This window comes from Fukomys damarensis, unplaced genomic scaffold, assembly GCF_012274545.1.
Source record: "Fukomys damarensis isolate Sample0158 unplaced genomic scaffold, DMR_v1.0_HiC HiC_scaffold_7, whole genome shotgun sequence".
Lineage (NCBI taxonomy): Eukaryota > Metazoa > Chordata > Mammalia > Rodentia > Bathyergidae > Fukomys > Fukomys damarensis.
The window spans coordinates 3,930,045-3,954,627 of record NW_022900919.1 but is presented as its reverse complement, the minus strand read 5'-3'; the positions used below and the strand labels follow the sequence as shown (position 1 = coordinate 3,954,627).

The 24,583-nt window shown below is 38.1% G+C and overlaps 1 protein-coding gene and 1 non-coding gene across 6 annotated transcripts in view; one reads left to right on the top strand and one right to left on the bottom strand.

The window, feature by feature from the left end:
- The first annotated feature begins 4,975 nt into the window (after positions 1 to 4,975).
- Positions 4,976 to 5,081, top strand: LOC117285261. Its single transcript, XR_004516243.1, has one exon. It is a non-coding gene; the product is annotated as a U6 spliceosomal RNA (small nuclear RNA).
- An 8,550-nt stretch (positions 5,082 to 13,631) lies between these two features.
- The window catches only part of Ube3a (ubiquitin protein ligase E3A), a 74,608-nt gene continuing 63,656 nt past the window's right edge, over positions 13,632 to 24,583 (bottom strand). For all 5 annotated transcript variants that reach the window (XM_010612924.3, XM_010612927.3, XM_010612929.3 and 2 more), the window contains 2 exons: positions 20,653 to 20,796; positions 13,632 to 19,678 (listed from right to left, as the gene is read on the bottom strand). In XM_010612924.3, the coding sequence (XP_010611226.1) occupies positions 19,558 to 19,678; positions 20,653 to 20,796 (265 nt within the window). In that variant the 3' untranslated portion in view covers positions 13,632 to 19,557. The remainder of the gene's footprint in view (positions 19,679 to 20,652; positions 20,797 to 24,583) is intronic.

Here is a 24,583-nt window from a genome sequence, read left to right as displayed (position 1 = left end):
TCAGGTTCATGCATGTCCAGCTCTTTAGGATGAATCATTCATTTTCATGTCATGCTTCTTGACTGTTCTTGATCTTTGTGGTCATGAATTTTTATCTGTGCGTTGAACTGTATCTTTGTAGTCTGGCCTTGGAATAAAGCTTCAGCAGTAAATTTGTCTGGAGACTCTACGACTGTGGTCAATGCAGCATTAGGGTTTTCCCAATCCCAAGGTTGCAGTAGCTGGCAATGCTGGACTGTGACTCCTGAGGGCACCAGGCTGGAGATTTCAACTCCCATAGCCACCAAGGCTGCTATAGCACTGGTGGATGGCTGAATCCATGGGCAGTGGCCCCTGCCTGTCACTCAGGTTTGTCCAGAGCCCAAAGCCACTGTAGTTAACCAGTATGAAAAGAGACTTCAGATAAATTCTGCCTGGAAGGGGATAGTTTCCTTCCTAACACTAGAGCAAGTCTGAAGGTTTAATTCACAGGTACTAGCTTGGTGTCAGGGGGGCCATGTAAATCTACCCAATACTAGGCTTTACTGTGGTCCAAGGAAAAGTCATATTATATCTTCTTTTAATGACTGAACATTGCAAAGTACGGATATGCTACATTTTGGTTATCTGTACATAAGTGGGTGAACATCTGGGAGCATTGTACATTTCAACTATTATGACTAGTGCTATGAAAGTTGGAGTAATTTCTCCTTTAGATATAAACTTGAAAGTCTTGAATGATATAATTGTGTTCAGTGAAGGACTGTTGTGCCCTGGCTGTTTAACTTTATGTTCCCATCAGCCAATGGACAAGGCTTCCAAATTGTCCATACTCAAGCCAACACAAATTTGCTTTTTAAGGTGACCACGATTCAGTGGGTAGGAAGCAGTACCGGAATTGGTTGTAACGTGCATTCTTCTAATGAATAGTACTATTTTCTTTTCATGTGATTGGACATTTATATATCTTTGCTGGAAAACGTCTTTTACTTTGCTATTCATCAGCTGTCTTGCTGTAGGATTGTTGAGTCATTTCAATAGTCCAGAGACTAGGCCCATATCAGATATTTTAATGTTGATGATATAAAATACCTTCTTTTTGTTGCTTGCACTTTTTGTCATTTCTGAAGAGAAATCTAAGATCACAGATATTTACATTAGGTCTATAAGATTTATAAGTTTAAGTGTTAAATACAGGCGTTTTGTTTATTTTGAGTATATCACAGGAAGGGCTTTTTAAAAAAAATATATATATGGATATCCACTTGTTCCCAACACCATTTGCTGAGAGATTATCTTTACATGTTGAATGGCCTTGGCATCCATGCTAAACACCTATTAATCACAAATGTACATTATTTCTAGACTTTCAGTTTCATTTTATTGATCTATAGGGGCATATGTAGGCCAGTAACACAATATTTTGATTACTGTAACTGTGTAGAAATGTTTGAATCCAAGAGATGTAAATTCATCCTCCTATTCATATATGTGTATTCTACTTGGGGATTCTTTAAATTGTACTTGGGTCTTCATGTTACTTCACCAATGGTTTGCACTCTTCAGTGTAGTCTTGTACCTCCTTGATGGATTAAATTTATAAGTATTTTATCCTCCTTGATGTCATTAATGAGCTGCTTAATTTCACTTTCAGATTTATTCCTAGTGTACATAAAACTGATTATGTTGATCTAGACTCGACCTTTTGTGAACTTAGCTATTAGCTTAAGGTTTTTTTTTAGAATTTTCTACTTTTGATGTATTCTCTAGTCAATCACATCACATATGAATATTAATTTTACTTTTTGTTTTCCAATTGGAAAACATTTTGTTTCCTGAATAGGTACGGCTACATCTAGCACAATTCTGAATCAAAGTGAGAGTGGACATTTGTCTTTTTTTTTTTTTGGTACCAGGAATTGAACCCAGGACTTTATACTTGCAAGGCAGGCAGCAGCACCACTGAGCTAAATTCCCAGCCGTCTTGCTTTTGATCTTAGGATACATTCATTTTCAGCCTTCTAGTCTTTTATGATTGTTATTGCTTAAAGACTTATGTCTTCTGTCGAGACTGTTGCTTCTTAGTTTTTAAATTATGAAAAGGTGTTAAGATTTCTGATTTTGTATCCATCTAAGTGATCACATGCTTTCTCTCCTCCATCCGATTAGGGCAGTTTATATCATGTTGAATTTTATCCTTGCCTTCTAGAGGTCCCAAGTGATTGCAATGCCTAATACTAAGGTAACTGATTCCACTTATGTTCTGCCTAAGTCATTTGCATTTACTTTCATAAGGGTACACACCTGGTTTTTCTATAAAATCTTTGATTTTTAAGAATCTGAACATACAGAGTAAGTTATGAAGTATCATTTTTTTGTGTCTTTTTCCACCGGAGTTTGAGGATTACTGAGACTGTTTGATAGAATAAGTTATTTAAGTTCCCCTAGTCTTGGGCTTTCTTGGAGTTTGGGAGTTTTTCTGGTTATTGATTCAATCTGCTTTCTCTTTATATGCTGCTCAATCCTCTTTTTCTTGGGTCAGGTTTGACAATGTTTGTTGGAATGTGTCCATTTTATCAGCTACGTGATTTCTTGGCAGATTGTTGTAATCCTTCTATTTCTGCAAGATCTGCTTTAATGTCACCACTGTAATTTCTGATTGAGTTATTTTAGTATTCTCCCTTTTTGGTCTAGGTGACATTTTCTCAACTTTGTTTATAATTTCAAAATTCCATATTTGGTTTATTGATCATTTATTATTTTTGTTTTCAACTTCATTTCTTTGTGCTATTGGTGTTTAGCTTACCCCGTTCCATCATTTAAGACTGTGCTGTTTAACAGTTAGACATGATGATGCACCCTGTAGTCCCAGCTACGCAGGGGGCTTTGGCCCAAGGATTTGAAATTTAAGTCCAATTTGGGCAATTCAGAATTTCTTGCAAAAACAGTCAAGCTGGGTATGGTGGCACACCTATAATCCCAGCACTTAGGAGGCCGAGGCAGGAGGATCGCTGTGATTTTGAGGCCAGTCTAGGATACAAGGCCAGACTGAACTACACAGCAAGACAAAAAACAAAGCAACCAACCAACAAAACCAAGAAACAAAGTATAAACAAAATCAGGGCTGGCAGCATAGCTCCGTAAGTGCTTTACTGAAATGTACGAAGTCGCAGACTAAATACCTAGTACATGCCCATGCACATGGTTAAATTTCTACATATTTTTAACATTTACACTTTTCCTTCTTTTTAGCTTTATTCTCCTCCGAGACATTTTTTAAGATTTTAATGCTTTTTTAATTCATAAGGTCTTGTTTGTGGCTTGAAATTGCACGAGAAAAACACATGCATGTGTGTATTCTGCTGTTGCTAGTCTATGCCTCTCACATATTCTATTTAAATCCTCTATTTCCTTACTGATTTACAAATAATTCTGTTGATAGATGTATGGTAGATGTCTTTTATTCGTGAAAAATGTCTTTCTCCCTTCAATTTTATCATTTTTTGATTCATGTATTTTGGAAGCCATATGTGCCAATGTTTATCACTGTATCTTGTCAAAATATATTCTGTATATAGTTTACAGTCTGTTTTGTCTAACTAGATTCATCTCATCCTTTTTACTTCTACCATTATTTTTCCTATCTTCTCACCTTCAATTTAAATTTTTGCGTTCATGGATCTGATACAGGTCTATTGAGGTCATATAGTTTATTTAAAGTACTCATAGAAAGGGACATTTATCATTTTGCTACTGCTTTTTCATTGCTCAACCCTTCCATTATTGTCTTCAAAACTTTTTTCTCCTTAGTATATAATCCTGTCCAAGCACCATTTCCACACCTACTTTTAGATTTTCTCTCATGGTTATCCTGAATATCTTAAATTTCTAACACTGAGCATCAATTTGAGCTTTAATAGTATACAAAAGCTTGTCTTTATCTTCCCTATCTCACTGTCAAACACTTCGTATTTATATGTAGTGTGCACATTAATACAGACTTCTGTTACTTTGTTTCCTTTAAAAAGGAGTCATTAATCAAAATGTGCTATCCTGGCTTTGTGTTTACTTAACTAGCTACCTTTACAGTGTCTTTATATGGCTTTGAATTTTTTTCTTCTGTGAGACTGTTTCACTGTGTAGTCCTGTCTAGCCTTGAAATCACTATGTAGTTCAGGCTGGCCTCAAAATCACAGAAATCCTCCTGCCTCAGCCTGCCAAGTGCTGAGATTACAGGAGAGTGCCACTTATTATCTAATGCCTATTTCAGCACTCTTTTTACCATTTCTTATACAGAAGACCTAGCAATTAACTCCCACAGGTTTACCTGAGAAAGTCTTTTATTTTCCTTCATTTAAAAAAGTAGGCAATATGTACTAGATAAAAAATTCACTGCTTTTTCTTTTAGCACTTTTAACACTATACAGTTCCTCAACAGAAGTCACCTATTATTGAGAATTTCTTGAATAAGTAGCTTCTCTTGCAGTTTGAAATTGTCTTTAGTTACCAATAATTCTATTACGTGGCCCAATGTCCAGCTGTTGTCCCTGCTTGTTATTCATTGAACTCTTTAAATAAATATACAAGTCACCGTTTGATTAAGCAAAGGCATTTCCAATGAGTATTTCACCGAATATTTGTACCCTTTCTTTCATCTGGCTTTCTGAGATGCCCCTGATGTTTGTACACTTAATGAAGTCTCATATGGCTTTTGGCCTGTTTATTTTTCTTCATTCTCTTTTCTCAGATGGGATATTATCAACTGAATTATCTTCATACTTGTTAATCCTTTTGCTTGTTCAAGAAGTTGTATGAAGCTCTCCAATGGTTTTTTTTTCCAATTCTAAATTCTTTTCTAATTTCCTCTTTAATACACTGATGCTCAGTGTTTAATTTACACATAATTGTGAATCTCTCAGTATTTTTAATCAAAGACTTCTGATCTCATTCCTTTATTATCAGAAAAACTTTGTATCTTTCAAAATTTATTAAGACTGTGCTCACTTCGGCAGCGCATACACTAAAATTGGAACCATACAGAGAAGATTAGCACGGCCCCTGCACAAAATTTATTAAGACATTTTGTGGCTTAGCATATGGTCTACCCTGGACAATTTTTTATGTGCAACTCAGAAAATATACATTGGATGGTTAATGAGCAGAGTGTATGTACTGTTAAGATACGGTATCTATAGCCTTGATAATATTTACTAATCTTTTGCTATCCATTATTGAAATCAGTAGTAGTATTAAACTATTATTGTAATGATATTTATTTTCCCTTCAATTTGGTCAGTGGATGCTTCATATATTTTGGAGCATATCTAAAAGTGCACAGTTAGAACTGTTGTATTTTTCTTGGTAAATTGATCATTTTTATAAATATTCATTTTTTTTACTTAGTCTTTTTTCCTGGTCTTAACATAAATACACAAACACACCTGCTCAAGGTTTTGGATTTGTATGTAAGACCTTCTTCCATCCTTTTTGTCTTTAGATCTAAAGTTAACTCTTATGTAGGTAACACATCAGGTCATTAATAATACTGCTTACACCTTTTGAAAGGAGTGTTTAATCCCTTTATATCTGAAGTACTTGACATTTTGTTTTCTGCATAAGTTTTAACTTTTTGCCTTCCATTTCCCCCAAGCAGCCATTCGTGTTTAACTGTTTCTCTTTTTTGGTAGTGTCTTGGGCTTTCCCCGCTTTTATGTCCTACAGATATTTTCTTTGTGGTTACCATGGGGATACCATATAATTTCATAAAGTTATTATAATTTTTAAAACTATCTCCCATTCAAAGATTGCCTTAAGATTGAAGAGGATACCTAGCACAGTTTAGGTATTCATAAATTATTTCTAGTTCTAACTCTACCACTCGGTAGTCTGATATTTTAGGATGACCTCCTCCAAATCAAACCCAAATGTGTGTGTGATAAGCCCTTTAATGACTGAAAATGACCCTTAAAGAAGTTAAGTTGTAGCACTAGGAAGTTAAAGCAGTATAAATGGGAAGAGTAAAATCCAGTACTGAAAAGAGAACTGATGTGAAAATAGTAGCACATGTAATACAACTTATCAGATTAATCTGATCTCCTAAGGGTGTCTGTTCACTTGACAACCTGACATGTGCTGGTCAGGGAATGTGCTTAAATATGCGGCACAACTTGCTATGACACTGGTTCTCGTTATAATCTATTATCCAGGTTGTAGGGGAAAAGTTCTTACCTTACCTGGTAAGCAAAACCTGTGGTTAACTAAGAGACATCTGAGCAGAAGCCCAGTTAGGTCTGACACCTTGACAGTAGAGTTGGGTGGAAGGAAGGAAGTGTGCCAGAGTCCCACCAAGACAAGCAGATAGATGCAACCTGAACTTTACATACATTTATCTTTCAGATTGTGGCAGGCATATAGTCTCACCTAAAAACCATTTTGGAGAGTCACAAGGAACTGCCTCCTTAGGAAGCTTTCCAGAGTTCTGCCTACCTCCGTGAGGTGCCTCTCTCCTGACCCAACTCATGGTCCGTGTCTCCCTCCCTGCACTTACTACACTGCAGGGCAGAGATCAGTTTATGGGGTGACATAAGTGTACTCTGACTTTTTAACTTCCCATCTCCATATTTTGGGAGGGTGTTTTTAATAATCGAGACAATAAAGACAGTCTTTGAAAATTAATACTAAACTGTAACTGGACTACAAGAGCAAGAGAAATCTAGTTTACCTGAAGGGCTTGAAGGGTCTGTACAGTGTCTCAAAGATCCCAGTGCTATCCTTCCTCAGCACTTGGCAGAAAGCAAGGGAGCTGAAACACACCTGTGTTTAGTCCCAAAAAAGAGGACACAGGTGCATTCTGCAGATACTTCACTAGTAGGAACAACTTGTCATTTCCTGGAAGCTTTAGGGACTGTTGTCCTCCCTAAGCCAGCTCAGTGATGAGATGATTTGGGCTGAAGGCCGGATTTGGATATGTTATGAATGTCTAAAGAACCCTGAGCTCCACGGACCTGCTCTGAGACCTGATCCTATCCCTCACTGATAAGCCTTGCATCTAATAGTAACGCTGATTCAACACACACTGCATGTGATGCACTATGAAGCATAGAAAATGATGGCTGAAATGATGTTCCTAACTTTAAGCAGGAGACTCACATTAAGTAAGAGTCCATGCGATTATCAGTGCAATGACCTCTTGGGGAATGGATGGTCTCCATGGGGATTTGAGTAGCTATGAAACTGGAAAAATGGACCGGGGCCAAATGGTCAACCATAAGATTTTGCACATTAAGATATGTTGCAAAGACCCTGCCCTCTTTATACATGTTAGCCTACAAAAGGTGTACCTGGTCTGTGACTGTGGTGGAGGAAAGCCAAAATGTCACAGCCGTGAGCCGCCAGATGTCTAACAAGTCTACTTTTATTTGTTCTTTTTTGGCACACTGGCCTGGAGCATTACTTGTAAAAAGCTGGATGAGCGAGCACAGATTCCTAAGAAAGTTCCCAGTCTTCCTGGGAGCACTAGGTTCAGAAGAGAAGCCTGTGGTTATAGTGCCCATAGGTGGTAAGCATCCTCACAGGTCTGCTAACACAACACTGGCTATTAGCTCCTCAAGTGGGCAGAGAAATACCAGGTCCTCAGGCCCACCAGGGAATCTCACGGAGCCAACAGCAGAGCAACTGTCAGAGCTTGGAGGCCAGTGTTTACAATCATGAAAACAAGCCCTTTTCTGTTTTTGGAGAGGGATATTGTTCATAGGAACAGAGAAGTCCTCCTCAATTCTGTCTTTCAATTGGAAAGAAGAGAATTTGCTAAAAAAGAAACTCAGTTTCCTGGAGTCTATGAAGAAATGTATAGCCAATAGAAAGCTAATGGAGCCTTTTATAAGAACTGCTACACAGTGCTCTAAAGGTCAGAGACAGCACATGTCCAGCTGCTAGCAACAATGAGCTGGTCAAGTAGCTCGCTGCCAGTAACACGTTCAATGCTAGCACTACCTTAGTGGAGGACAGCAGGGCAGTGGTGAAGGTGACAGAACAGGCAATGGAGGGTGGGCAAGACGCTTTCTATTCAGCCTGGTACTGCACAACCCAGAAATCACAATGTACGGTGCAGCCTCTACCCAGGTGAGCTCCCAGGAATGGCTGGTTAAAGGGTGATGGCCCAGGCAACTTCCGGCACGACCCCAAAGGCAGACTCCAAGGAAAAGAGCCTGAGGGCAATTGTGAAAATAAAATCCCCCTCTAGCAGCACAGTGAGACAGTCAGACAGAGTCCAGACCAAGGGTTACAACAGAGAAAACCCCCATGGACAGCAGCCCAGCAGCATGGGAAATGGAAGGGACCCTGATGGACTCCTACAGCAAGCACTCAAGCCCTGTGCAGAATACCTCTAAGATCTAGCCATAGGGCAGGACATGACAAGGAAGCTTCTCAAAGAGTCCATGGAAGAAAGCAAAGGCCAGGTCGCAGGAACACTTTCTGTGGACCAGCACTTAAAGCTCAGATCCAAGCCACCCTAAGCAAGGCATTTCCCATGAACAGAAGAGCTAAGTATTGGGTGGAGATAATCACTAGTCCCCATTTGTTTTCAAGAGTCTTTTCCCAAAAAGATCCTTGGAGAAAGAAACAGGGAGGACTGCATGGCACAGGAATTAGAATTCACATGCAAGAAGAGGTCAGAAAATAACTTTGAAATCAGAGATTGGTAGAATGTACGTTTTTCTGAGGCACTCATTTCCTTCCCACCCCTTGACCACTCAAAAATTGTTTAATACTTACCAATTAAAAAATCTTACTCCTTATTTCAAGCTCCTAAAATCAGGGAGAAAAATGCTTTCCTTTTCTATAAAAATCACAGCAATCTAGGCAGCATTTAATAGTAAGACAGTGGGCCCATGTCACATGGCCAGCCCTGCAGCCCTTCAAAGGATGACTTGGAGACAAGCAGCCAAAAGGGTGGTAAGGAAAGGGCAGGCTGGGCTGGGCACAGGGCAACTGGAACTTCCCACACCAGGTTTCATCATCAAACCAAACAGTTTTCAAGGAAGAGTATCTAGGAGGACCACTGACTCTGGGAAATTCTGGGGGTGGTATTGCTCTTACTGTAAAAGAGAATAAAAGACAATAATTTGGGGACACTGGCAATCTATTTTTTAAGCAGCTTAGGGGAAGTTAAGAGAAATGAGAATGTGGCTCTAAATTCTAAAGTCTTTATATTAAAAACACCCAAGAAATGAAAGTTACTTGATGACTCCCCTACTCCAAGTCAGCTCCTCACACAGAAGGAAGCTGTAGGTAAATGGGCATGTGACTGAAATGGCTACTGAGTATGGCAGAGGCTCTGGTTTCTAGCTTTTTAAATATCAAACCAACGGCCAACTCATCCTGGGCAGTGATCCACAGCGTAGCACATTAAGCATCCTAAAATGAGGGTTGAGCAAAGTGATCTTTTAGGTTCTTTTTACCACTTGACTTTCCACAGCCCATTTACTTATCACTGGAAACTGTCCTTATGCAAACTAAAACACAGACTTTTCTCTTTCCTGGTGACAACACTTCAAAACGTTTTCCTGAGGTGTCGTATCTGCATACAGTAGTTAAAATCCTGAGACAGGGATACATAATATATAGCAGTGGTACTTTGATATTTAAGTTAGTAGGATACTTTTGACTATTGTATATTTCCCAAATATTTACATTCCTTTGACTGTTGTTTCTGGATATTTTCTAGTAAGTTCCACAGTGTCAGTCACAATAACCTAAAGTGGAATTCATATGACAGGCTAAATACCTGCAGGATCCAAATGTTGCACACAAAGATGGCTGAACAGAGGCCTACCTGGAGGCAGAGTCTATCCTGTCCTCTAGAGGGGATGCGTGCTGTCCCAGGACGGCTTCCACTTCACAAGGACTCACTTCATTCTATGCATTTCCTCTTGGAGCTGGTCATGCAGAAGAATTTCACACACACACAAGGTTGTGATAAAAAAAAAAAAAGCCACCCTCAAATGAGTAACAAGAGAAGAGAGATTTTAGGTAAGGGTGGGGAGACAGGTAATGACTAGGGGAGTGACAAAGCCCACAAAAAAGTAAAGTCACTTAAGAAAAGTGTTTACTTACTCATTACTTTCTTTAGGACTATATGGAAAATAAGCTGGTTTTCCTTCTATTGCTTTTCTGAAATCAGGTGCCTTAAGAGGACCATGGGGTTCCAAGTGGAAGGTGGTACAGGAATGTCTAAATGGAACAGAAAGCTCCTTCCAAGACAGGTCTTCACAGGCAGGAACAATCGTTGTACTACCTTTCACTGGTACTTTTGCACCAGTATCTAGAAAACTGGCTTTGCAATCGTAACTTCATTTACACATTCATTCAATGAACAAGAACTGGGCACTGAGATGAAAATAAGCACATTCCTTCACTCGTGGAGCTAACAACTAGGAGTTAGGCAACAGTGAAGTAAACACAGAAACTCAGATTGTGATAGGACCAGACAACTGTGTTACATTGTGGGGAAATTTTTCAAATTTGAAAAATAGGTTGGTCTTATTTACAGGTTGAAGGGGAGTGGGTATTCACTAAGTCTGGGGAACAGATACAAACATACCAGAGGCCATTCCTGCAATGCAGATAGGTAATGGGACTTCCACTTGACAGGGCCAAAGTGTGCAGTGTGCAGTGGTGAGCTGGGACACTCGGGCTGAAATCTCAGCCCAAAGCACTTGTATTTTATCATTTTGCCCTAGGTGATTACCTCTGGGACCAGGGTATCTCATTTACTTGTCACTACTGTGTTCTTTTGGACCCAGTAAGAAGCCAGCCAAATGGGTGGGATAGCTGATATAACTGACTACTTGGGAGTATTTCATATTTTTAAATATTTCCTTTGGTCGATCTGTCATTATGGTGGTAACAGTGTGAATCCAGAATACATGTATGCATACACTGCCTTCTTAAAAGTAACTGTGAGTTGAGGGGAGGGCAGTCAGCCTCAGAGAGACAAAGAAGTCAGGAGGAGCCTGGCATACTTGGGCGGTTTCATGGCTCCATGAAGCCTGTGCCGTCTGCTTCAGGCCTGGGGAAGGGCATGAGCAACACCGAGTTCCTGCCCCAGTGGAGCTCGGCCTTGTAGTCAAGAACAGACATAGCTAAGACATGAATTTCTCTTCATTTTCCTTTACTTTGGGTTCCTGTGTAACTTTCAAATGGTAGTTTTTCAGGGACTCTGTTCTTGTTCTACTCTCTTTTTCCCTAATAATCCTCCTGGGAAATGGTGAAATGACATGCTGGTTTAAAACATTTTTATCTTCTGTGTAGGCTTCTCCCTAGATCTTTATCTTTATATGCCTCAAGACAGGCTGCCTTCTCTCAGACACTTTAATTACAACATGACCCAACCATGTGATCCCCTCCAAGTCTGCTCCTCTCCTGTACAGACCCATCACTACTAACCACCCCATCAGAAATGGAGCTGTTTCTGACTCTTTCACAGTTACATCAAGTAAGTCACAGTCCTAGGCCCTAACATACCCGCGACTGTCCCTTCCTGTCGTCAGGCATTCTAGAATTAAGGCAATGATGCCCTAAATGCAAATATTACATTAAGATAACAAACAGAAAATGGTTGTCATCTTTGCTTTTAAATGTGTGCAAAACAAAGTCCAAAGCCTTTGGTATGGTCTACAAGGCCCTCCATGACCAGATGTCTTCATTTCCGATCCCATACGGATCTCTTCAAGCCCTCACTCGTGTATTAAACAATCTATCTGCATAATATATACTTACGATTTACATAAAACTTCATTAGGATTTGAATTCCCAACCAAAATTATATCTTACAGACCCCAATTACCCTTCGTGCTTTGTATGTACAATGAAATCTGGTCAAATTAGATTTCTCTGTAACAGACTCCTTGATTCAATAAAGCAGCTCTGAATCAACCTAAAACCTCCAGCACCCTGCAATATGACAAGCATTCAATAGTATTTACTTGGTAAATTAATGAAAAAACTTTACACTTTAGTTGGAATAAAAGACAAGTTTGGAAATCTCCTATAGAGATCTTTCTAATCACCAATTTCAGTACCCTACATCATTTCCATAGATCTGAGTTACCAAACCATGAGGACTTATATGTGTGGTAGTGGTGAGAGTACAGGACACAGCCTGTTTCACAATTTTTCACCCCCAAACAAAAAACATCTATTTTGGGGGTATTAAGCCCACAGCAGTGAGTTATCAAACTGCCAAACTCTCTTGAAGGTATAACTCTGCTTCTTGCTTAGGCCTTCATGTGGGCAACCTCTGCTTTCTTTCCCAGCCAATACCTGTTTCTGGCCCTTGTGCAGGGGAGAGGATTACAGGAACTGCCTTACTGAGTTTTTGTAGTTATATAATACTGAGCTATGTGGAGAGGCATTATGTTCTTTTATGGGATTCCTCCTGGCAATCCCAACTAAGAGTCTCTGGCTTGACTAGTAACTTCCAGTCTCTCTTCCAACAGCTTCTGCACTGGATGGTACCCAGCTATTGGGTGCCTGGCTCAAGGCAGGAGACCCACTTGTGCAGGGTAATTTTCAACATGGCTCACGGCCCATTTCTTACATAATAATCACTTTTGGCCCTAGGGAAAACATCTGGCTGACCCCACCTTTATCAATTGAAGGCATGTCTTACCTTGTGACCTTCTACAGTTAAGCGGCATCCCTATTTCCCCAACAGCTTAAGATTATAGGTCAAGATCTCAGAGTAGTTCATTTGAAACATACCTCCCTGTATTTAAAAATGGGAAGCACCCAACTCATTCTGAGACCAGTTTTACCCTGATATCAAATCCAGACAAAGCAAACTACAGATCAATATCCTTTATGACTAGAGATGCAAATATTCTCAACAAAATACTAGCAAACCAAATCCAGCAGCATAGAAAATGGTTTATGTAGCAGAGACAAGAGGGATTATTCCAGGAATGCAAAGTTGATTCAATATACAAAAAAAAAAAAAATCCATCAATGTAATACAATATACTGAAAGAATAAAGGACAAACACTACATGACAACCTTAACAGATACAGAAGTATTTGACAAAGTCCAATATCCTTTTTGATAAAAATACTCAACAAATTAGAAATAGATGGGAATTTCCTCAACCTGAAAAATCTATGAAAAACTCATAGCTAACATCATACTTAATAGTAAAAGACTTAATGCTTTCCCTCTAAAATCAGGAACAAGAAAAGATGTCCTCTCTTGACACTTATATTCAATATTGTACTGGTGGTGCTAGCCAGGGCACTTAGGGAAGAAAATGAAATATAAAAGAATCCAGATTGTAAAAGAAACCAAAAGTATTTCTATTCATGTGCATGACCTGGTAACCAGAAAATACTATGAAATAAAAAAAAATAGATCTATAAATGAGTTCAGAACAGCAAGAGTATATAAGGTCAACATACAAAAATCAATTGTATTTCTAGACAGTAACAATCCAAAAATGAAAATTATAAAGCAACTGTTTGTAATAGCATCAAAAAGAATTAAAATACGTGTGAAAAAATTAACCAAAGAGGTCATGACTTATACACTGAACTCTATAAAACATCATTGAAAGAAACTAGAAGCCCAAACAAATGGACAGACACTCCATGTTCATGGCTGGAAAAATTTAATACTGTTAAAATAGCAACATTCCTCAAACTGATCTATAGATTCACCACAATCACTATCAAAATCCCACGTATTTATTTGTGAGAATTAACAAATTGATTCTAAAATTCATATGGGACTCAAGGGACCCAGAGTAGAAAAAATGATCTGGAAGTAAAACCAAGTTGGAGGACCCATACATTTTAAATTCAAACTTACTACAAAGCTATCAAGACAGTGTGGTACTGGCGTAAGGACAGACATAGAGAATGGAATAAAATTGTAAGTTCAAAAATAAAGTCTTACACTTATGGTCAATTGTTTTTGACAAGTGTCAAGACCACTCATGAGTCTTTTCAATAAATGGTGTCTGGATGTCCATACACCGAAGAATGAAACCAGATCCCAAAGTGTACGACCTACAAAAATGGATCAAAGACCTAAATGTAAGAACCAAAAGGATAGGATATATGCTTAGAAGATACGACCAAGAGAAATGAAAACAAGTCCATATAAAAACTTGTACACAAACGTTCATAGCTGCGGTATTCAAAACAGCCAAGAAGAAAAAACAACATGTGTCCGTCAACTGAATGGATTATAAAAAAAAAAGTACAGTATACCAGTACAACATCATTACTCAGCCACAAAAAGAAACCAAGTACCACTTACATGCTACAAGGTGACATTACTCTAAAGGGGGCCAGGAAGGACAAAAAAGGCCACATATTGTATGATTTCACGTCTAAAACAGGAAAATCCACAGGCACAAAGTAGAGAGTGGTTGCCAGAGGCTGGGAGTTAAGAACAGGTAATCACTCCTAATGAGTACAGAATTTTTTACAATGAAAATGCTCTGAATTTTATAACAAGGGCGACTGCACAATTTTGAGTATACTAAGAACCACAAATTTTATAATTTAAAAAGGGAAATTTTTATGATATGTGAATTGTATCTTAAAGATGAGAGAAAGCACACCTCTTCCATTTTCAGGTGGATGAGGGAAGGTCAACATGTGTAAAATAAATCTCCATTACAAACATTTCCAATTTCTCAATACTTTCTCTAATTTCACTGGCAAATTTTGGGAGAACCCATCTCAGTCTCTCATGCAAGATATTAAGCATGTGTATCCCAATTTCTTTGAATCCTGCCAAGCAGTGATAAGGCAGGACTGGGTGTAAACTGAGACAAGGGAAGGCAGGGCCGCGATTGACTGAGGACTGCACCCTCAACCACTGTGTGCTGTTTCTTAGACACTGCCGGAAACCATGCTTTCCATGGTTTTTAGGAGACTGGAAGATAAACCATGGAATTACTCCAGCTCCTGTTCAGTTGAGCTTAAGAGTCTTGATTGTATGATTTCTGACAACAGGAAGATGGCAGATTTTAGATGGGCTGGGCTGTGTGACTTTGGGCAAGGCACCTCTAGAGTCAGTGACTTACTCTGTAGGACGCAAGATCATGTACAGAAGGGACTGTATCTGCCCTTTTTAGAATTTCAAGGTGGTCAACCTAGAAGATGTAAAAGCAGCGTTCAGCTGAGGCTCTTCAATCCATGTCAGTGGCTGGCCAAGGGCAGAATGGTGGATTCTAGCTTCCATCTGCAATGAGGTGAAGGGAAGGGAAGTGTGGCCACAGAGAATATGGCTGTAGAGGTTACTGGTCACCTGAGCACACTATAGTCAGGTTGGAAATGTTCACACACAAAAAAATTTACTTTCTAAGGCCTTAGGCCCTTTCATCCCTCTATTTCCATAGGCTAAAATGACACAGCAAATAATTCCAAGGTGTCTCTTCAGGGAGGAAAAAAACAACTTTTGGGGGGAAGGAATGGGGACCAGAGATAACATTTAGTGGAAAGACAGACATGTTTCATTAAAACACTCTGTAGGCTGGGCTATTTTTCGTGCTGATACTGTCAAGCTGGTGAGAAGATGGAGCTAAAACTTTGCCCAAGTAAAAAGTAGACTATCTCCACCATGAAGTTTATACTTCTAGCAATGGTTATTAAAAAAAAAAACAAATTAAAGAGAAGCTCCAAAGTGAGCTGTGTGGAGGATGTTATCAAGAGCAGCCCAAGATATGCTGTAAGAATTCCAATTAAAATTAAAGAGCTGTGCCATGGAGAACAGATGAGCTGTTATGCAGGCCCTTGGGGCTCAGTGATCTTCACCGGCAAGGTGCTTTAAAAATTTGGATTTGAAAGGTATCTGAGAAATATAAAAACAATGAAGCATGGCAACTAAAGACGTTATGTAGGCACATAAAGAGTGGTGCCTACAATCAACAGGGAAACTGGACGGGAAGGTGCAAATGTCTCTACAGGGTCTTGAAGGCTAGACTTGGAGATTTATTCAGAAAAGAACAAGTTTTTATACACAGTATATTAGAACTAACAAAATTATGTTTCAGCAGAATGAAATGGGTGGTCAGAGTCAAGGAGGCCACTCAGGGTAAATGGAAAAAACCTGAGAAAGGAACTGACAATTTATGACAAAGGATGAGACTTCAATGACTAAGGGTGAAGGTGGCATTTTCAAGAAAATAAAGAGATTCAAGATTAAAGATGTAATTTTTAGCTGTACTGACATTGAGTTATACCAGAAAGGCATCTTCAGGTCTGAGCAGAAGACACAGACTTAGAGAAGGGTCTCTGGGAGCAATTGAGGTTGACCAGAGACTACTGGGCAGGTTCAGATATCAGCTTTAAGTAGAACTGGAGTGTGCACTCAAGGCGATCTGGATGAGCTGGGAAGGAAAGGGGAGTGAGAGAAGCGGCAGCCCAGTTCTGGGTACAGTAAAGGTTTAAAGACAAGAGTTCTTAATTTTGGCAATTAGAGGTTATGAGTATCCTTGGGCAATGCATTTCTAGTGGATGGCACTGAATTGGCAGCCATGCACAGTGAAATTCAGCCCAGACTGCATCAAAATCTTGTAGTGACTGTTAACAATGTCAAACCACTGACCTGAAGAGGAAAGGGAGAAAAGGCTTGGGACTCTACCTTAGGAACACACTCTTCCCCAGACATGGCAATTCTTTACACACTAATATTGTAGATCAAAGGAGTGGGAGTGGAAGCCATGTTTTGCTTCTTTACTCGTTTAAGAAAGACAGGTACAGATAGTCTTTAGCCTAATGGGAGGCCAGAAAACATGCAGTAACTAGGTAGGGAATCAAGAGCACAAAGAGAATAATCCTGGGAAGGCTTCTTCCTCTGCAAACTTGCTTGGATTTTTGAGAAAAATTCATAAAGGACCCTTAAAATATCATAACAGACTTTTTATGGGACAAGGATAGATAATGCCTATAGTTGTTTTTAATAATCTGTGCCAATAATAAATAACATAAGCAAGTTTTCTGTTTGAAGCCCCCTTTTCAGGTTTCCTTTTGATATATAGCTTCCTGTAGAGGAGTTTGAGACACACTTGGATTTTATTGCATAATTAATCACAGTACAGGAAAGTAGTATATGGTAATAGGACATACAACTCACTTGCTGGAGCTACAAGGGTCCAGAAAAGTTCGGCTGATAGTTAATTTATGTTTGAAATGTTTTACACTATTACAAGGTAAAAGAAAGCTTACATTTTATCTAGAAATCAAATTAATTCATAGTTTAATTTTACCCCCTAGGGAGCTTCCTATAAATTTCAAACCAAAGAAAATCAAAATATATGAAAGACTGTCTAGCCAAAAAAAGTACTTTTATAACTTAACATATGGATTAGAGGGAGTAGCTATGTGATAAAGTTTCTACTGTTTTCCTCTTCTTGAGATACTGTTCAGGGTGGGGGATTTAGCTCAGTGGTTCCACCTCCTGCCTTGCAAGCAAAAGGTCCTGAGTTAAAAAAAAAAAAAAAAAGATACTGTTGATTATTGTGACACTGCAGTAAATAGTGGAAAGGCAGTAATAACAGAAGTGATAACATGCCCAGAATAACTGATTACTAAGCAAGCAAGAGCAGCTAGTCTGTGCAAGATTTTCTCTTAAAAATTTTTAATAGGTTATTTACCTTAAGTCTCTCTGATGTGAATTCTGTACCTGATAACCTGTACTCAATTATCATTTAAAAACTTCACACACAATACAATTATAGAAATTCAACACTGCAGTGACAATGAAACTTGAGAAGTGGAGAGCACAAATTTTTTTGATGAATTTATTACATAAAATGTCCCCAGAGCATTTCGTTTCCTCTTCTCAATTTCTTACTGCATAGAAGCACAGTTGGGGAGAGGCCCTTTGTGATGACTCTAATCAAAGGAGGATCCTTCGCATCAGGGTAGCATACAAAACAACATTCTAAAAGCTGGCCCAGGGAAACCACATGTTACCTTGTCACACCATGAAAAGTGTTGTGTTTTTTCCTGTAAATCACGGTGGAAAAGCCACTATTTATTCAGCATTACACTACAAAACAGTTCTGTCTTAATTACTAAAAGAATTAAGATAATCCTGAAAGACAACCTTTTTCCCCTCCAATGATTTGAAAGGTATATTTTTCCTGCCAATTTGAAACAAATCATCAGATTGATCTGTATCAGTTAAAACAATAATCAAGGAACAAGCTCAGCACTTTAAACTGTAGCTTGTAGTAAAATGATATATCAATGTCTCTTCTTAGTTAAAAATACATAATCCATTTATTTTATAATGCATCAAAAGAAATTAACATCACAGACAAAGAAGACTAGGAAAGGGGAAGCTACTACTTTAAATATACAGTAATTTTCACCTATTTGTACTTTTCTGTGGTACATGAAAGTAATTGATAACATTTTCTGTAGTCAGATTTAGCCTTTGGGGACATACAATGGCATTCTCGGGAGTAACAGATCCCTTCATTTCCAGGTTTGCTTACTGTATGACTAAGTAACACAAAGCACAGCAGCCATCCTTTCTATTATGCTGCAACACTGATCATGTGCCTTGAGAGAGCGCCGATTAAACAAGATGATGGCAACACAAAGGGGAGACCTTTGGATTGTCTATTTAAAATCTAGGTCATTAATAAAAACCTTATTTTAAGTGCACTTTCACATGCTTTTTGTTTATAATAAACAACAAACTTCCTAACTGTTGCAATAGGCTTGACTACCGTATCATTTGGCCAAATGCACTTTCCCCAGTAAACTTAAAACAACAATAACAACAACAAAAAATCCCTGTCCTTTCATATATTAAGAGGATTGGCTACTAAAACAGTTCATTGCAGGACACATAAAAATGACATACTGTGGCATGAGTTTTTAATTTCTTGTGCTGTTACTAAAGTAAAGTTCTGAGAGCTGCAGTTAAAGTATTCCACATTCTTCCTTCCATCTTTATTGATTCACGAGATTCTGCACAGAAAACTCTTTGGGGACTAGAACAGCAGTACCTGCATCGCACTCTTTCCAAGACTTCAAGTTTAAAAAGCAAACCATTAAAAAAAAAAAATTCCTGATTTGAGTTAGATACAGGGATTTAAAAAAATAGCACATACTTGAAGGTTACATGGTCTACAAATGGTGGCAATGTTGTCCTTGGGAGAGTAGTTTTGTTGGTATATATATTTTAAATACTCAAAAAGGCTCAACCTCAAGCAGTAATAAACACAAGCAAAAGTGATTTAACCCTTAAAATAAATATTCAGAAAAACCTCTCTGTACATACAAGTGAAAGAATATGTAACACTTTCACGCGAAAAAATAATTATAATAATAATAAAGGATTTGTTCATATATGTAGCTGAAATCTGCTGTTCCAGCCCACATTTCCCCAATAGAGAAGGGAGGCGCAGACACAGATGACTACCTGGCTCACTATCTTACAGCCTTTTTGTCTGGGACACTATCACCACCACTTATCCCTCTTGTTATGTTATTCAATTTTTAAATTTTCCTTTTTTTCTTCCTTTTTTTTTTGTTTTTGTTTTTTTTGTTTTTGTTTTACAGCATGCCAAATCCTTTGGCATATGTGATGGCCTTCAACAATCTCTCTTTAAGTTTTTCTTTGCTTGAATATTCCGGAAGTAAAAGGACATTAAAGCAAGTATGAGATGTAGGTAACCTAAATAGAGAGAAAGGGGAAAAACAGGAAAATAGTAAGTCATGGGAAACATGCTTTGTATTAAATACTCCTAACTTTTAGATGGTATATAAAGTTGAGATGGTTGACAATGAAGACTACATATTAAGTCATAAACCTGTCATTGTGTAACTACCAAGAATTAAAAGTATCTTGGTTCTGTAAATTAACGCTAATGTGGTGTTGCCGATGATGATGATGATGATGACGACGACGACGACGACGACACGAGTTATTAGTACGTACTGTGTGGTGTTTGGGTACTTAACCCTTGTAGTTCATTTAGCTATATTTTTTCACAACAGTTGGACAGTACAGATACCACTAAATCCACTTTAGAGTTGAACACACTGAGAATTAACTTACTCTAAGGTGGAGGAATATTTAAAACTCATTTTAGAGATTTCAAAGTCTGTGCTCTTTAATGTTTATCAGAAATATTGCTGATATGACTATAAAATGCTTTGATTAAATTAATTTACAGTAGCACCAGTATATGTTAAATAATGTAGAATACTAATATAGAAATTTAACCCATTACATATGCTCATGTATGGTCCTTACCCACTCAAAATACCAACTTATTCAATGCGGAGGGAATATAATTGCCAAAATTACATAACTGAGGATTCTACCATAATATAATGCTGAACAGTCTCCTAAACTTCAATTTAACTATTCTCGATAGATATCATATGGCTTACAATTAACAAACTGTGACTCAAAACAGAATGAATCACGCCAATCTAAAAAACTGTAACCCAAGATAAATAAACCTCAAAATAACTTTTAACTAGGCCATATCACCAAAATATCCTCTCAACTAACGCTTCATGTAATTTGGAGATTTCTATATAAAAATCAAATAAGTGTTTACAAACTACAAGGACAGTTCACATATGAGTAATGTGGAATGCAAGGCTTTAGCAGATACGTAGTCACAACTAAACAATTACCTTTCTGTGTCTGGGCCATTTTTGGCTATAATCATCTTTAACTTTCCCAGTCCTCCCACAGGTGCTCTGTCTGTGCCTGTTGTAAACTGCAAGAAGAGTCTTTTCTGGTCATCAGTAAACGAATGAACGATCTCCCAGAATTCCCTAGGTAAGTAAAGATACAATACTGATTTTAGTTTGGCCTTTGTTATAAACTTTGTTTTAAGTATATGACATGTATTAAAACAGTATTAGGGGAAAGGTTAAAAGTTAACATTAGGAACTCTTAAAAGATTCATTCCTGGTGATTCAGTAAGCATACTTAATCAAATTTAAGGAAACAGTTTTAAATATATAAAGCTCGTATTTGTCACTACACCATTAACCACAGTAAAAAAAAAAAACAAAAAAAAAAAAACCTGGTAAATCCTAACCATAAGAAATGATTATGTAAGCTACTTATACAATAATATGCAGTCAGAAACAAAAAGCAAAATCCTATTAACCGCGAAAGACTAAAAATATTGTAAACAACCGCCTATTCTCTGTATTTACCTACACCTCAACTTTTTGGGTCAAATGTGACACAGATTAAGAACAAAAGAGGAAAACAAAATGAACAATAAAAATGCAACCAAACAACCACACACTTAACATCACTATTACCAAAGTATACAATTTTTACACAAACTAGGACGCTTTTATCAAGTAGCATGTATTACAAAAGCGGGAGAAAATTATTGATATTTTATTATATGCAGTTAATTTCAGGAAAATGAATCCCCAGCATTCCCAAACCTACATAATAAATGCCACATTGTAATGACATATATGTTGTTCTGAGTTCTAAAAAACTCAACCTTGGAATGACATGACACAAGGTTATCTTCAGCTCTAAAACGAAAATGCAAGCTCATGAAGAACAATCTTAGCATGCTCGTCAGGTATCTATAAAACCAATACATCCACTCACAGCTAAAAATGTGAAGATTTTTGAAAAACACTTAAAAGTACTTTCAATTGGGTACAGCATACATTTTAGCATTTATCTGACAATTTCTTTCCAGAATCTTGGCAGAGCATGTCACCTCACTAACAAATTAATTACAATTCCAATTTCTGATACTCTAGTATACTATTCTTATTACCTGAATGTTGCTCTAGGACTGCTATGCTGACATAAATTAAACTTTCTGCGACTTCACACATTTATCAGACCTTGGATGCACCCCCTCCTTGCCAACAGTATCTTCTCCAGCCCAGTCCTGTAAACCCACTGTTCACCCAGAGGACAGCAATGGCCTGCAGGGCAGCAGGAAAGACTGGATGTGGCATTCACTCAGCATCAGCACTATTCAGGAAGGAAGGAGTCGGACCTCAAGTTTACACCCTCTCTTTGTGGGGCTGGCAGAGAAAATGATTCTGCTATGGCAACTGAGAGCTCTGTCAGGGCAGAAAAGTTTCCCTGCCTCAAGTGCCAGAAATCCTGCCCACACTGCAGGAGTGCTGTGCAGCCAGTGATACCTCAGTGTACCTGAGGGGGAGCCAGGGCACCATCCGGGAAGGAAGAGAGACTCTGAAGGAAGTGGCAGGTAAACAGGAGTCACAGCAACCAGTTCTGCTAAGATGATTAGGAAACTATTTGGTTGCATTTTACAAAATAAGATCTTAAAAAGATTACTATTAATTCTACATGATGAAAACATTTATAGAACAAAATTATTCTTGTGTTACGCACTTTGCCGAATTCTTATCTAATTCAAGATTTTATCTATTAAGGTAAAGGGGAAAAGCGGCTTTCAGGTTTCTACAGTGGCAGCTTCATGGATCTTGTACTCACAACTCTGAAAAATCTATCCAAATCAAAAGGAGAGAGGGCTGGATTTAGCTCAGTGGCACTGGTATCACACCTCCCTCACAAGTGCAAGGTCCTGAGTTCGATCCCCATAGCAAAAAAAGTAGGGGGGGGTGAGAAAATAAAATAAAAACACCCACTACCTATGCCAAGAGTAAAGCAGTAAACTCCAAATGTCAGCATAATTAGTACCCAAGCCCACACTAGCAAAGTCTAGCAGGCACTAAGGGAAAAAGCAGCATGTACAGAGTAACATGGTGAGGGGTCATCCTACCCTCAAAGAGATCTACTCAGGGCAGGTCATAGCACTGACAACAAGCTGGTTAGAAAGAAGGGCCGCAGCAAAGTACCTGGGACCAGACATGTTAGCCTCAGGAAGGCACAATGCCTGAAGGACAGTGGCCCTTGAAAAGTAGCTTCTGCCCACGAAGGATTGACAGTGGCTGGTGAAAGGGGGCTTTAATTAAGTAAGCTAGAACTGGAGAATAATAAGACACTGGTCGGTCCACATGAAACAGAATCATATGTTAAAGAAACTACCTTTCCTACAGCAACAGAGTCCCTTTAATTAAGAGACCACTACAGCCACTCCAACTCTCTCCGCTGCTTCTTGAGATCTTGTAATGGCAGTTCAAAAACAAAACAAAAAACAACTCCCACACACAAGGTAGAAAAATAGAATTTTGAAGTCCAAATACAGATATGAAAGAATTTCTGCAAATGAGAAAACTTGTCAGACTAAAGTACACCTGAAAAAGGAGAAAAAATACCAACACATTCTAATACACAATATAAAACCTATACTTACTATACTCCAACAAAAAGATGCAACAGCAGATAGAAAGGGACACCATTAATCAGAAATACAAAACAGCAAACAGAAATGAGAATGCTCAGAAACACAGAATGCACAGGGAGGGAGCTATACAGCGCCTGCCTCGTATGTGCAAAGCCTGCAGTGAGTCTCCAGCACCACAACAGAGGAAGATGGAAGACCTGAAGCCCTACACAAAACGACTGACAGAAAAGGCTGTAGTTTATGAGGGGACCATGGAAAAGAAGTATGAAAAATGTGTACTGGGATCAGATAGTCTAAAAACAGAATGAGCAATAAAGTAAGAAACATATCAAATATGAAATATCTATCAAAGCAGGATATTGGAAACGATGAATAGTTAATTACATAAACATAAAAGCTTTCATGAACAAAAGACACCCTGTAAACAAAGTCACAGTATAAATGACAACTAGGAAAAATTTTTATAAATTTACCAAAGAAAGCTAATCACCCTGATTTTAAAAGAAATTATCAGTCACTGCATAGCAAAAAGACCAAAAGCCTAGATAAAAAAACACACTGGCACTTAATAAAGCCCAAAGGCAACTATCCTCATTTGTTATGAATAAGGTTAGCTCTCATTATAACTACACTGAAATACTATTCCTCCACTGATAGGTAAGTAAACACCCAAGTTTAAGAACACATTCTGTTTAAGAAGTTACAGGAAAATGGGGGGTGGGAGGAAGTTACAGGAAAATAGATTCTTATATACTGCTGGTGGGAATGTAAAATGTTACATTCCTATGAAGGACATCTTGGTACTCTCTAGTACAAACCATCTGATGCAACCATTCCACTTCTAGCACTTTGAATGATACCTTATATATGTACTATATATGGAATGATACATGCATAAGTGGATTGACTGTAACATTACTATCAAGAGCAAAAGATTGAAAACAACCGTAGTGTCCGTGAATATTAAAAACCTATACAGTAAACACAGTTTGGCAGTATTCAGCCATATAAAAAGATACAGAAAATATCTCTGCAAGCTTCTTCCTAGCTCTGTCCCCTGACAAAGTCTACAGGGAATAACATTCAACATCAAAGGTCATACAGACTATATAATCTGTATCTAAATTCTAAATGTCATTTCCCAATAAATTCTTTAAAATGTTTTATTCTATTACTGGGAATGAGACTGACGTAAGCCAAAAATTTTAAATCTACTAGGATCATGTTATAAACACACCGAGGTCAAGTAATTTGAATATTATTAATAGTAATGATTCTGAAACATTTTAAAATATTTA